This window comes from Anastrepha obliqua, chromosome 1 (assembly GCF_027943255.1).
Source record: "Anastrepha obliqua isolate idAnaObli1 chromosome 1, idAnaObli1_1.0, whole genome shotgun sequence".
In the NCBI taxonomy this organism is placed as follows: Eukaryota; Metazoa; Arthropoda; class Insecta; order Diptera; family Tephritidae; genus Anastrepha; species Anastrepha obliqua.
Window position 1 is genome coordinate 113,222,515 of NC_072892.1, and position 15,809 is coordinate 113,238,323.

Sequence of the window (15,809 nt, forward strand, 5' to 3'; positions counted from 1 at the left end):
TTGGTGCTTGAGGCTTGAAATGCTGCGGTTGCAGGTGGTGCTGCTGCTGAGGATGAAAGTTATGGTGATGATGATTTTGCTGTTGCTGTTGTTGCGCTTGTTGGTGAGGATGTGAGTGCGGATGCGAATGCAAATGAACCGTTGGAGGTAGAGGATATGTTGTATGTAAATTTCGTATGGTCGCAGGGTTTGCTGCGTTTTCTAGCGTACAACAGCCGCTTTGGGCATTGGGTCGCATACTCCTTTTCGTTCTACCACAAATGCTGAGAAGAGTTGCCTACTGAGATGTCAAACTTGCTTAAAGCGTCTAGCAACAGTAACGACATTACGTGCCAGAAGGAACGGTGTCTGTTTTTTTTATGCAAATAATTTTTTTTTTTCAGGTTTTAAAGTTTCGAGATAGCATCAAGGGCAGTGCAAATTTTGTTATTGTTTTAAGTGCGTGCCCACTTTCAAGGTCCACTAAGTGAGTCCACTGGCCAGCAAATGGTAATTAGCCGAATTTATAACGAGCAAATACACGCGCGATACGCACAAATTCACAGAAACAATGCTCGTTGGTGCTGCTGCTTTGATTTCAGTTGCTTTGGTGACTTACTTATTTTTTGCTTTTTTATATGTAGGTTTTATTTTGTTTATTTTAATATTGTTTAGTATACACAATTGTTGGCATTTATTTCTCGCATTCAATTATTGCTGCTGTATTTAGAAAAACAAGACATGCGAAAAGCCAAAAATCAACCGCAGCTCTCAGCGCACTGGCACAATTTTCACAATTACGAAATAAACACGGCGCAGTCGCAACAGTGAATTCTATTTTTCCAAAAGCTAAAGTTCACATATAAGTCACTAATCGAAATGTACTGATTCATAAGTACCAAAAAAGACAAAACAAAAAAAAATCAAAAAACAAAACGTTAATGGATGCGAAGTTTTTCCCAAATCACAATTGAATACTCAAGCGAATTGCATTTCAATTGTTTGCCAACTTCCTTTGAATATTTCACAATCCAACCTCTTGTTTCCACGCACACGGTAAACGACCGAAAGTGTCTTTCGTATTTCTGTAAAATCATATAGCATACGAAACAGATTGATTCCGCTAACGACAACCGCTTTCGAATCAAACTCGTCGAAGACTAAGCTATCAGTTTCGAATCTATGTTGCGACAAGCCATGGTCGCTGTTGCCGCTGCCGCTATCGCCGTTACCACCTCTATTTTGGTTTGTGCGAGTATTACCAAACTGTGGCGCAACTCGAAGCGGCAAAAGCCAACAACAAACAGAAAACACAGCAAACCTGTAAAATCAAAGACTGGCTCGGCGCGCGATAGTTTTACGATGAGTTGGTCCAAAAGCTTTTCTTGTAATTTACAAATGGTGAGAACGGTGGCGTATAAAAGCGCTTTTATGCAAGCAAGCTTTGTGAGAGTGAGCGCATACATACATACCCATCTAAAGTTCGTTTATGCTGCACTAAACCAGCCACAAGCATGTCCCCTCCCTGTGCACCACTTCATACCCATCTCAACACTCATTCTACTCACGGCGCTCAACGCTTAAAGCGATCTACTATATGTATAGTCGGTTTTTTCGTTGTTATAAACATTGACTTTTTTTTAGCGCTAAGTTTCAACCAACTTATATGCCTATGCACATATACAAGCATACGTATAATACAATATATGTACGCACGCCGTGGTAATCTCTTCGCCACTATACTAAAGTCCGTCAGAAGCTTTTCATGTCGAGGTCATGTACAATGGGTTTAATATAAGTCTTGTCTCGGAGTTTAACAACTCACGAGTACAGATTGATGCTAGCACATACATGGTGTGTCTATTGAATAACGAGACTGACTGCTATAGAAGAAGTACGCATGCGCTAAACGCCAGCGACCGTCAGCTGTTTAGCGTGAAACCTTCTCTTTCGAATGCAATGAATCCTCTCGCTTCTGTAAAGAAATCCAGTGTATCATAGCATAGAGTTGTTGTTTTTCTATTTTGACAGAAAAATGTTAAGTGTAAGAATAGTACTCTAGACAATATACCGGTCAATCCATTTTGTTCGTCAAAGGATTTCTAACCAAATACGCCAAACAAGTGTTAGAGACCACCCGTCTTATTCGACTTATTTCGAAATCTGTATTAAAAGAAACAAGAAAGAAGAAAGAACACATTCTGAAGGAACCGACGGAATAAGAATAAGAACTATCTCGAACAATGGGCTGTTCACTTGAAGCATTGTAGGAATAAAGGAGGGTGGTATATTGAAGGTTAGTTGGTTGGTTGAAGTGGTGATTCATCCAGAACCCAACTAGCGTTTCCGCACCACTTTGTTGCCACATCCTCGCTCCCAACTCGTTTAGCGGTTATTTACAGCGTGACTATATCGAGTCTGGGCGGTTTAAGAACCTTATTAGGCTGTTGACGTCTAAGCCAGACAGGTGTTCGAGACTCTCGAACAGTGGTTCGCCCAGGGTTGATATTGAAGGTAATAAGTAAATATATTTGAAATATAATTGAAATAATTTGCTTGCCAGTCTCGTTATTTAACAGGCACACCTCGTATGCCTGTATGTACATACGTGGTTCTTATTACCAATGCTTCATTGCTTCTGATCTTCTCTGCGCTGCTAATAAATTGGAGCTAAGTGCGTAGCTATGTATGAATGGATATGCACCATAAGCTGCATTGCTCCGATTTATTTGAACTCGCAGCTGAAGGTTCTGATCCGCCGCCATGTGATGTTGTAGGCCTTGTTGCTGTTAGATGATGATGGCCTTACGCGCTAAGCAACGCATGGGCATAGTATGAAATTTTGTAGATATTGTGGATTTTTGAAATATTTTTTAGTACATAAGTTTATGCCTAGTGATTGAAAATAGTAAATTTACGTATGTAGAGACTTCCTATCAGCAGAAATACTGTAACGAGATTATTGTCATAAAAAGTGAGAGCCAGGCTGCCTTCGAACTCCTATCTTCATATGAAATAAAGTTATTATAGGGTCTTAACTATGTAGAAATTCTTAGTAACATAATTGTCTGCTCAAACAAGCTTGAAGGAAAACAAATAAGCAAATGGGCTAGCCATAGGAACAGCAACAACAACACCAAAAGAACCTGAATCCTCATCTATACTAGGTTGTTCAATAAGTTTTGCGGTTCGATAAGAGAGAGCGTTGCTACTAGCTTACATTTTGTTTTTTTTTTTTTTGTTATGTTGGTACTCTCTTCGTTTGAACGTATGTGACGTTTCATTTCAATATGTCAATACATTCTTTGTTACGAGCCATTGTATCGACTTGTCACAGGATTTTCTACAATGGAAAAAATCAAGTACCGTGCAGTGATGGAGTTTTTATTTATGGAAAGTTTAAAAGCAAAGGAAATGAACGAATGTTGAAAGTGTATAAAGACTTTTCGCCATCAATTAGTACAGTATAAAGATGGGTTGCTCAATTTAAATGTGGTCGTACAAGACTTGAAGCCGATCCACGCCAAGAAAGTCCAAAAACAGAAACAAAACCAGAAATCGTAGAAAAAATACAGGATATGGTATTGGAAAATCGTCGAGTGACTGAAAGTGATTTAGTAGAAGCCGTGTAAGCAATATTTTTACTGCAGTATTGGGTTTCAGAAAGTTGTACCGCATTCGGTAACAATGGAACAAAAACACAGTCGAATGCGACTTTCTCAGCAACCTTTAGAGCGTTTTCAAAAGGATAAGTGGATTTTCTGCATCGATTCATCACTATGCATGATACTTGGGTCTATCACCATGATCCTAAATCAAAACAAGAGGTGGTGTGAAAGCCGCTATCATCAGTTTTTTGAGATGCGAAAGGAAATTTGTTTGTGGATTTCTTGCAAACTGGTATGTGGAAAGCGTTTTCATCAAATGATGAGCTCATAAGAGCTGTGGAACCGTATTTTATCAAGTGATTCCAAATTCTCACTTCAGGCATGAAATTCATGAATTCGAATCTCTTTGAAGCAAGTGTATTGATGTTCAGTGAGACTATACTGAATAATAAAGGGTATTTCAAACTATTCCATGTTTTTCTTATCGAATCGTAAAACTTATTGAACAACTTGAAGAATTGTAATTTAGCTTTTTTGTTTAATACATTTTTGTAATAAGTCGCCAGTAAGAACAATTATTTATTGATCTCAGAATAAATAAATCAATCCGAAACAGCTAGCTATCAGACAACAGAAACTTCTATTTAATTTTAAAATGAAGATTTGCGTTAAAATGAGCGTTTTTACTTTTTCTGCTTATTTAATACGAGGTTTGTTAAAAAAATAAGTGGATTTTAAATTTCACGGGATTCGTACATTTGACTGTCCACAATTTTTTTTTATGTTGGTACACTCGTCTCGAAGATATGTTCACGGTTTTAGCAATATATTGTAGCATGTTTAGTTTGTTTGTGAGAGAAAAGTGTTTGCGTATTCGGCGATTTTCTGCTATCGACTCTTGGCTCTCCTGGGCTCTGCCTTTGGAACGTTTGGGCTTAGGTTTCGATGTCATAAAAATTACCCATGATTCGTCACTTGTTATGACCCTTTTAAGCAAATCTGGATTACGGTTGACTTCATTCGACAATTCCTGAGCCATGCTCATGCGGCGTTGTTTTTGGTCAAAATTTAATTTTTAATTTCGCTACCACACGCTTCACACGCGATATGCCGACATCCTCAGCAACTTTTCTAATTGTGATTCGACGATTCTCCATAACAATTTTCTTCACTTTCTCAACATTTTCATCGGTTGTTGATGTGCAGTCGAGCGAAAAACATTGTAAACATTTTTTTGACTCAGAGTACTCTCACCGTATGCCACTGTCAACATTTCAAGTGTTTTTGAGCACTTAATTCAATTTTTTACACAAAATTTGATGCAACTTCTTTGGTAAATTTTTTTCCCATAGCAGAAAATCGCCGAACACGCAAAACACTTGTCTATTTATGTGTCTCACAAACAAACTAAACATGCTTTAATATATTGCTAAAACCGTGAACATATCTTCGAGACGAGTGTACCAACATAAAAAATAATAATAAAATAAGAATAAAATGAAAATTCACCATATTTTTTTAATAAACCTCGTACAGAAAACCAACCTGAAAAGTCATGAGAGGGTTGAGCAATTTAGATATTCCAGACACTAAGCTTTTAATAAAGCCGTCGCCTATGCCTACTAAGCTGAAATTAGAAGCCGCTTTGAGATTTCATGCGCGAGGAGGATTCCAACGATCCTTAACCAGCGGAAAATAATAACAGTTTTCAAACTGAAGCAGCAAGTCTCAGGGACGATTATATTGCGTATTCTGAATGTTTTATTAATTTCGCGTAACAACTACTTTGCGATTTCAAAATGGCCATTTCGATTTCTGACACATGTCGAATTGTCGAAGTATTAGTTTCGGGAAAAAGAAATCCATTATTTCTGCGTAAATTTTTTTAGCGTGAAATGTCGCCTTTACAACGAGCACAAACTTTAAATTGTTTGATCGATACTTTACGATATATCGAACACTACAGCCATCTATCGAGAAAATAATGGATTTCTTTTTTCTCAAACTAATATTTGTTTTTACGGACTGCCGGCTGAGCTATTCAAACATGGCGGTGAGGAGCTGGTAAGGTGCATGCATCAGCTTCTATGCAAAATATGGTCGGATGAAAGCATGCCTGCCGATTGGAATTTAAGTGTGATCTGCCCAATCCATAAGAAGGGCAATCTTACAATCTGTGCCAATTACCGTGGGATTAGTCTTCTAAATATCGCCTATAAGGTTCTAGCGAGCGTATTGTGTGAAAGGTTGAAACCTACCGTCAACCAACTGATTGGACCTTGTCAGTGTGGCTTTAGATCTGGAAAGTTTACCATCGACCAAATATTCACAATACGCCAAATCTTGGAAAAGACCCATGAAAGGAGAATCGACACACACCATCTTTTCATCGACTTCAAAGCTGCATTCGACAGTACGAAAAGGAGTTTCCTGTATGCCGCGATGTCTGTATTTGGTATCCCCGCAAAACTAATACTGCTATGCAAGATGACGTTGCAGCGCCAGCAGCGCCGTCAGAATTGGGAAGGACCTCTCCGAGCCGTTTGATACCAAACGAGGTTTCAGACATGGTGACAAGCTGTCGTGTGACTTCTTTAACCTGATGTTGGAGAGAATCGTACGAGCCGCAGAACTTAATCGCTCAGTCACAATTTTTTATAAGAGCGTACAATTGTTGGCGTATGCCGATGATATCGACATCATCGGCCTTAACAACGGCGCATTTAGTTCTGCCTTCTCCAAACTGGATAAAGAGGCAAAGCGAATGGCACTGGTGGTGAACGAGGACAAAACGAAGTACCTCCTGTCATCAAAAAAACAGTCGGCGCACTCGCGTGTCGGCACCCACGTCACTGTTGACAGTTATAATTTTGAGGTTGTAAAGGACTTCGTATACTTAGGAACCATCATTAACACCGATAACAATGTCAGCCTTGAAATCCAACGTAGAATCTCTCTTGCCAACAAGTGTTACTTTGGACTAAGTAGGCAATTGAGTAGTAAAGTCCTCTCTCGACGAACCAAACTAACTCTCTACAAGAGAGAAGCGCGCAGAAGTGTGGACGATGACAACATCCGACGAAGCGACGCTTGGAGTGAAAGAGAGAGAAAGATTCTGCGTAAGATTTTTGGACTTTTGCACGTTGGCAACAGCGAATATCGCAGGCGATGGAACGATGAGCTGTATGAGCTTTACGACGACATAGACATAGTGCAGCGAATAAAGATCCAGCGGCTACGTTGGCTCTGAAAGTATTTGATGTGGTACCAGCTGGTGGTAGTAGAGGAAGAGGAAGGCCTCCTCTGCGTTGGAAAGATCAGATAGAGAAGAACTTGGCTTCACTTGGTGTGTCCAATTGGCGCCGATTAGCACGAGAAAGAAACGGCTGGCGCGCTTTGTTGAACTCGGCCAAAATCGCGTAAGCGGTTATCGCGCCAATTAAGAAGAAGAATAATATTTTTTCTTACTGTTCTACTTCAAAACGTCAGTAGTAAACTATTTTGGTATACATTTCATTACATAGTGAAATCGAGAGTCTGCCAGATAGTTTTTATGGCAAACATTTTCCTGCCAAACATTTATGCAAACATTTCATATGTATTATCGGCCAAAGAGCGACCGTTTAAAAAAGAAGTTTTCATCGAAATAAACAATTATAGAAAATATACAATTTATATTCCGAAATAAAAGATCTTATCTCAATTACAAATATTATAATAAAAGTTCAACTCTTTTTATGAGTTTTCTTTGTTTAGCTAGAGTTTTTGGTTGCACCTCTAAATAATATTTATGACCATAATAAGAAGGTGCAAGTTACAAAATTATGATATAAAGGGTGATTTTTTAGCTATTATCTTTTTAAACAGTTGTTTTAAACAGCTGACGCACGTTTCGTGTTTTGTTTAACTGTCAAAAATATTCAGTTTGGTGTACAGGGTGAAGGATATGAAGTGTTACCTATTCAAAACACAATAACTTTTTTGTGTGAAATTAGTTTTTATTGATTTCAAAGACAAAATTGTTCAAAAATGATTACAATTTTAACATATATTCACTTTAGCTCGATATGACCACCTTTTGCCTTGACTATAGAATTCAAACGGTCAAAAAAAGAGTTGCATGCTGCACGAATGTAATCTTGAGGTATTTTGGCCCATTCTTGTATATCGCTTTTTTCAGCGCATCCATACTGGCGACGCAAATGTTTTTGATGGCTTATAAACAATATATTGAACTGTCATTAGAACAATTTTGACGTTGATGTCATGAGCTGTTTTACAGATCTAGCAGTGTGAAGTTGGTAACACTGTATAATTTAACCATGAATCGTCTTACAAACGAACAACGCTTGCAAATCATTGAATTTTATTATAAAAATGCGTGTTCTGTTAAGAAATTTTAAAGTCGAAAAATTGTGTTCAGCGACGAAGCTGGATCAATGGGTACGTAAATAAGCAGAATTGTCGATTTTGGACTGAAGATCAGCCAGAAGAATTGCCAGAGCTACCAATGTATGGACTGGAGGTATCATTGGACCGTACTTCTTCAAAGATGCTGCGATTCGTAACATAACTGTGAATGGTGAGCGCTACCGTGAAATGATATCCAACTTTTTTTTGCCCAAAATGCAAGAGCTTGACTTGCATGGCATTTGGTTTCAGCAAGACGGTGCCACATGCCACACAGCACGCGTAACAATGGACTTGTTGAGAGGCGAGTTCGGTGAACATTTTATTTTACGTTCGGGACCTGTCAATTGGCCACCCAGATCGTGCGATATAACGCCTTTAGATTATTTTTGGTGGGGCTATGTTAAAGCTCATGTCTATTCAGACAATCCTGCTTCAATTAACGCATTGGAAGACAACATTAAAGCATTTATATTTGAGATACCGGCCGAAACATTGGAAAGAGTATGCCAAAATTGGACTAAGCGGATGGATCATTTGAAGCGCAGTCGCGGTCAACATTTGCATGAAATAATCTTCAAACATTAAATTATATGGACTGTACTATCGATTTAAATAAAAATTTCATGCATTTTTCTGAATTTTACGTGTGTTTTTTTGGAAAACTTTCCTATAGCTCTTAAAAAATCACCCTTTATAATAACTATGTATGTACAATACATATATTCAGTTGATTAACGGATTGTAAAAGTCGGTTTCGAAAGCAACCACAATAACATTGAAAATGCTGTTAATTGTTATTTTTGGTTCGGAAAAATGGCATAAGAGGCGAGTTAGGCAATTTGCTTTCCGATTATGAAATTATTCGTTTTTGGTCATTCATAATATTAAAGTTGCGTGGCATCCTAATGAACTGCTCTCTGCACACAAGATTAATGAGTTTAAAATAACATTTCTGAAAGAAATTTGTTAAAAAAAATACCTTGCAAGAAACTGCCTTATGGAAAAATTACACAGGTCGACAAAAAACTTTTTTTCTGGTTTGCTGTTTCAATTCATAGATTCTGATGCCAGGCATCAAAAACACCAAATTATCCATTCTTAACCTTTAAAGTTTGCTTTTTTCTGCGAGATTACATTTGGAGTTTAATGGGAGAAAATCTATATATATATATAATTGGAGCGTACACCCTTTTTCGGTGTTTGGCCGAGCTCCTCCTCCTATTCGTGGTGTGCGTCGTGATGTTGTTCCACAAATGGAAGGACCTACAGTTTAAAGCCGACGCCGTACAGCAGATATTTTTTATGATGAGCTTTTTCATGGCAGAAATACACTCGGACGTTTGCCATTGTCTGCCGAGGGGTGACCGCTATTAGAAAAAACTTTTTCTTTATTTTGGTGTGTCACGGAAATCAAACCTACGTTCTATCCGAATTCTGAATGGTAGTCACACACCAACCCATTCGGCTATAGCGGCCGCCATAAAATCCATATCAACGTAAAAAAGCCACTAAGTCACTTTTAAACTTGTTTTTTTTTTATTATTTTACATTTTCAATTGAATTAAAAATACTCAGACGTTTAGAAAACATTTTTCTAATTATAATTTATGTACATATAATGAAGTTATCAAAAAAAGATTTAATTAATATTCTAAATATTTCTCAGGTTTCTACAAAAGCAAAATTTGAGTACAAAAATTATTTTTCTCTCTATGAGTAAGTTAGTAATTTAGTAAGTAATAATAATAGTGAGTAATTTAGTAAAATTCAGAAGCCAGACTCAAAAATCGTGACACCATTTAGGTATAAATCAGACTTCTGCACGATATTATACTCTATTCGCCTTATGAAAAGCATTTCGATCGAGTTGCATGACCAAATCTTGATATGTTGATGAGGTCGACGTCATGTAGTAAATTAGTATAATTTTTATTAGTATCACCCTAACAGCCAGACGCTGTGTATATACATCTATGTGTGCGTGTGAATGTAGACAAGTTTGTCTCTTGTTACAGCGGCTTGCGCCACTCTAGCTGTGATTGAAATGTTTCGCAAGGAAACTTTCTCTTTTCGCTGTTCCTACGCAACCAGTCAGGCTAATACGGCACCCAAAAGAAAAATGAATGGCCAAAAGTGCAACGTAAAGCAAAACAAAACAAACCTGCCCCGCAGCTAACAAATGCTACTGACCAGCCGATCCGGCAGCAAGTGCGTCACAGTATATGTGTGAACATTTTCCAACCGGCTGACGATGGTGGCACCTTTCTACGCTGATGACTGGAATAGTGAACGCAAACGGTAATTGCACTATACAATTGATGTTGTTGTGCTGCACATTAAAGAAAAGTGATCATGAAATAATGTTGCAATTTGCAACAAGTGTGCATAGTAGTGATTGCACAAAAGCAACAATAAGAATAACAATCCGAAAAAACATTAAGAGCAGCGTCATATGGTTTCATTTTCATTTATTTTGTAAATCTTTAGATACCGAGACTTTGTTTCCTCTACTTTGATTCCCTTCCCTCACAATCACGGATATGACAATGTCTAGAGATGACGAAGCTATACTCGGCTTACAATTTATTTTAAAGATTTAAGATATAATTGAGAAGGATTCAATATACACATGGAAAAATCACAGTCAAGATACTGTCATTGACTTTCGATATTTCGAAATTGGTTTTCCCCCAAGCAGATGTGCTGCTCCTCAGTTATTTTAAATGGTAACAGCTTCAAGGGGATGAAACTTAAAAAAAATGTCATTGAATGCTCAAGGCGGCATATTTATTGTCAATAGACGGATCGTTAGACGGATCCAACAGGTGCATATCACTACCATTTTTATGATACTGTGATGAAAAAAAAAACAAAAAAGTTCTAAAAATATTGTGGCATGCTGTAATAAGTCAGTGCGTAATTTTATCGCAACTCAAAGTAGCCCGAACTTTACTAATATTTCTTAAAAATATACCTATCCTCTTAATGCTACACCTATACCTATGCGGCTACCGGACGTGAAACACCAAATGATAGAAAAAGTTGTTTATAACAGTGGTCACCCCTCGGCATGAAAAAGCTCCTCTAAAAAATATTTACCATACGGATGCGGTATAAAATGGTTAACGCACACCACAAATATGAGGAGGATCTCGACCAAACAGGATCTACACGTCAATTATATAACACTATACGAGGGTTGCTATTTATATTTCTGGTCTAACAATGAAAAATGAAAAATTGAGGATTAAAAATTATTTTATTGTTTAATGACCAATAAATTTTTGCATTCGTTTAAACCAATTTTCGAAGCCCATTGTTACATTGCGTTTCCAGGGCGTTTTTTAAATTGTGTGAGATCCAACGTAAACACATCTTTTTTACCACAGGGTGATCATGAAAAATCTTATTGATGCTCTTCATACTAATGCCCAAGGATCTCAATCTCACTGGATATAATGACAGCACAGCATTGATATTTCCTGGCATAACTAGTGATTTTGGGCGACCTTACCACAATTCGTCGGTGGGCAAACAGCGACCACGAGAAAATCCATTGCACCAGTTTTATCGAATGCTAAAGGATGCAGCTTCATTGCGGTGTAATGATTTTAGTATATCTATGCATTCTTATCTTATTAATTCACGTTGAAAATTGTGAAAAATAATCACACGAGATTGTTCGCAGTTTAATTCCATTTTTTCCGAGATGATTTTTTAACAACTAATACTCTTACAACACTAATAGGACTGACACATCAAAATGTGCTGAGAGTTTCCTATAGAAATGTCAGTTGGTGTCTGACAATACTAGAATTACCAAAGGTCAGAAACAAAAGTAGCAGCCCTCCTGTAACAGAAACCAAATTTCAAACTTAAGAAAAAATCAAAAAAGCTTCATCAAAATTCTAAGCGTTTCAATTAGATTTCTAGACAATTTTTTTATGTAATTTTATAACCTATTATAGCCGTCAGCAAAAGATGTATAGATTTGGACCTCATGGTTTTTTCTACCGTCTACTCATCACAGCATCTCATCCAAACCCAGTTTCCTTATTTAACTTAAGATCGAGCTAGGTTGTGCTGAGCGTATATGCCTTTCTTACCGTTCTAATTGACCGAGATGTCTCAACCTTCTCCACACTATAGCGCTGCATTCAAGGAAAAGGTGTATTGGAGCCTCCGGGGATTTGTCGCAGAAACTTTAAGAGACAGTCGAACCTTAGCTCTTCCCTCCGAAGCTTATCCTTGAGGGTGTGTTGTCCCATATCAAGGAAGGGCTCGGGACCTGTTCGTAACGGGACCGCAGCCTCTCTTGCCAATGCATCCGTTACTTCGTTCCCAGTTATACCCTGTGTATAGGGATCCTGATCGGCGATGCTTGCGTTGCACTTCATTTAATTTGCAACAACGTTAAAAAATCACCAGTGCATTTTTGGGGGATAGCCAAGTTTCAGTACTGATCTCAATCTACTTGAATTTCACAATTCAAGAATAATTGGAGTGATGAGAAACAAATTAATGACTTCGGTGTGATTTTCGGTCGATGGAGATAATCATAGTAAGGTTATAATTCACGAGGTCCGTAGAGGTCCTATAGTGGCTACCACGTAGAAAGTATGGCGTGTTTTAGACAATTTTAGATCGCTGAAACGATAGTACTCGGTTGAGAAAACACCGAATCACTCCAGTAAATAAACTCTTTAAAATACTTAACTTCTTTTTTTACATAGAAAATCATTAATCAAGTATTGTTATTGTTGTAAATTCCCCGTACATGTTCGGGGAATTCTGCTGAAGAGACAGTAAAACCGACTAGCGAAGTCAAACTAATCTAAGTAAAGCGAAAAATGGAGATATATATTGCTGGACTTATTCCAGATATTTCTGAAATCGTTGATTGATTCTTGTCCGAGCTGTTACTTTTCGGGCATTACTATTAATTTAGTTTCTTAAAAAAAATTTACTATAATTTACTAAAATGTCTATCAGTTGACTACCAAAATTTCAACACAGATTTCCTTTGAAAAGCAGAAGCGGCAAATTCAATATGCAGCAAAACTCGTTGATAAACTTTCAAAAAGGCAATAAATGTTTAAAAGAATAAATGAAAATTCCAAAAATTATTCATTTGAATCAAACTGCAAAATATGAAATTATCGTTCATTTATATATTTGATATTTTTTTTCTTTATTCACTTTAAGGGGTTATATACCTTGTGTTTGGCTAAAAAATCGAAAATTGTTTTATGGCATATTCTAAAAGTACATCATCTTAAATATAAATTCAAAAAATCATAAAGATCGGAGCACTAGAACGAAAGTTACAGACCGTGGAAGCGCGCAAATTATCCATTAATGAAATGCACGCAAAACTTTAGACGCGATTATCTCGAAGTCGTGTTTTTTGAAAATTACCGTCACGGTTATCATTATTTATCAAAAACTATTTGATCGATTTGCATAAACTTTTTTTTAATTATTTGAAGTTACAACCCCGTAAATCTGAACAGTTCACTTTTTATAAATATTTGCATAGTTCGCTGTAATTATTTAATTTTTCAACCCCTCAAAAATCGTTTTTTTTTGGTGCAAAGCGGTTTTCATATCGAGAAAAATTTTTTTGGGTAAATAAACCGTTCAGATTCACTAAAAAACATTTTTCTACAATAATCATTTAATTTTTTTGATTTCAGTTGAGCTACTTATGCGCCATACCACCATACCGTTGCCATTGTACTATATAATATTAAAATAAATTCAAACACTTACCTGATAAATTATCTAGCATATATGTTAAGAGTTTCTGAGTGCCATTTGGTTCGTTATAGATGGATAGAAATTCTTTCTGCAATGGGTTTCCCATTAATCCCAGAATGTGCAAATGAAAAAGTTTGCCGATTTCATAAGGAAGAACTCTCAAGTAATTGTTGTTCAACAAAAGTTCTCTGAAAGTTGAATGGTAAATATTTAAGTAATATTTTTTAGTAAATATTTGGTAATTTCAATACATATTTAATTTCAATGCAAAAGCTGTTTTGGTTTCAGAACTATTTGTGATTAATAATCACTGATTATGCTAAGAACGAAACTATTTGTCAAATTTATAATATTGATTTTCAACGTTGTTCTAAATGGAAAGTTAAACATTGACAACAATGACGTTTTCTGTCAGAAAGTAAATTATTTTTCTCTGAGTCAGAATCAGGTAAGGCTCAACTCAAATTAAATGTTATTTATTCTTCTATTGGTTTGAAGTATAGAGTATACCCCTCACAGATGGTATTGTTTAAACCTTAAATATGATTAAAATTACAATATTACAAATACAATAAAAAATCCTAAATATAACAAAAAAAAATTATAAATATAATAAAAAAATATATAAAAATTATACCATAGTTGTTGATTGTTTTTTATTTTCGGGGTTGAAAAATATTACTTTTCCGTAAATTTTTATTTTTGTTTCAAAAAATGTTAAGTATATATTTGATTTTGTTTTTTAAATAAACAAACTTTGATTATTTAAAAAAAACTATTATTTGAATTACTTTTGTTACCTAAGAACAATTATTATTTTTCCGCTTTTTATCGAAGGTCGTTTAGGGATTATTTTTCAGCAAAGAAAAAGCATCATAAAAAAGCAAAATAAAAAAAGAGATTGTCTGTAAAGTCGGTTTACTGAATATAGTTTAACGTGAAAAATTACGAAACATTTATCAAATTCATGATAAGATTTCGATTGGGCATCAGACGTTAATAAGTCAACAACACTAAGAGACACCATCATCGATTTGACTTTTTCAAGACACATTACACTCGAAACACTCCCTTTCATTTCCTGCTTTTCCTATCATCGTCCTATTCTCAACAGAGAAATGCTTCATTACCATGCACACAGGAAGAAGGCATATGCAAATACAAATAGGTGAATTTATATACATATGCGCATATACATACATATACATATATGCTCACTCAAGTAGGAGAGAGCCAGATGTCGAACGTTGCCGATCGCGGGGGCCATGTGCCTCTTTGTCGTTCGTTCCGCACTCTCGCTTGCAGTTCAAGCAAGGTAACGCCGCATGAGCAAGATAACGACGCATGAGCAAGATAACGACGAATGAGCAAGATAACGACGCATTTTTTTTGGTGCGTGCAGCCGGCTACATCGAATTATAAGACGTTATCACGTCAAAACATTATTAAAAATTGATTATTACCAAGAAAAAAAAAAGAATTATTATGAAGAAATAAATATTGGAAGTGGATTATTATATTTATAATCAAGAACTTGAAAATCCTTGTTCTTGCGTGAAACAATAAAAATCAAATTCCAAGGTGGCACAGAATTAATCACTCTAACAAAAGATTTATAATCTTTGCAAATGGCGTCGTACATAAAGCAGTACACAAACAGACAAGCTCCAATGCAGATGCAAAGTAAAGGTCAAAATAAAGAATTGCATAACTCAAAATCATTTTCTTTTATTTAGTAGTGTTGTTTTTTGTATGATATGTGTATAAAAATTTGAAAAAAGAGAATAGAGAGAGAAAATAAATAAAATGCCTAGACTCATGTTACAAATAAAGGGTTTTCCATAATAAAAGGTCACATATTTGCAAGTTTTGACATTTCATTTTCTATTAATTTAATGTTAGTTAATTTTAAATAAAAAAACGTAAAGTTTTTAGAAAAACTACTACACTATTTTTTTTAAATCGGACAACAACTTTTTTTAAATACAGGGTGGGCCATATAGCGTTTGCTTTTTGAACCACCTATTTTTTTGAGAATGGTAACAAATG

At 36.1% G+C, this 15,809-nt stretch overlaps 1 protein-coding gene across 3 annotated transcripts in view; it reads right to left on the bottom strand.

Annotated features, from left to right (window-relative positions):
- LOC129235667 (CCR4-NOT transcription complex subunit 6-like) overlaps window positions 1-15,809 on the bottom strand; it is an 83,540-nt gene that overhangs the window by 58,660 nt on the left and 9,071 nt on the right. For all 3 annotated transcript variants that reach the window (XM_054869631.1, XM_054869632.1, XM_054869630.1), the window contains exon 5: window positions 13,773-13,948. In XM_054869631.1, the coding sequence (XP_054725606.1) occupies window positions 13,773-13,948 (176 nt within the window). The remainder of the gene's footprint in view (window positions 1-13,772; window positions 13,949-15,809) is intronic.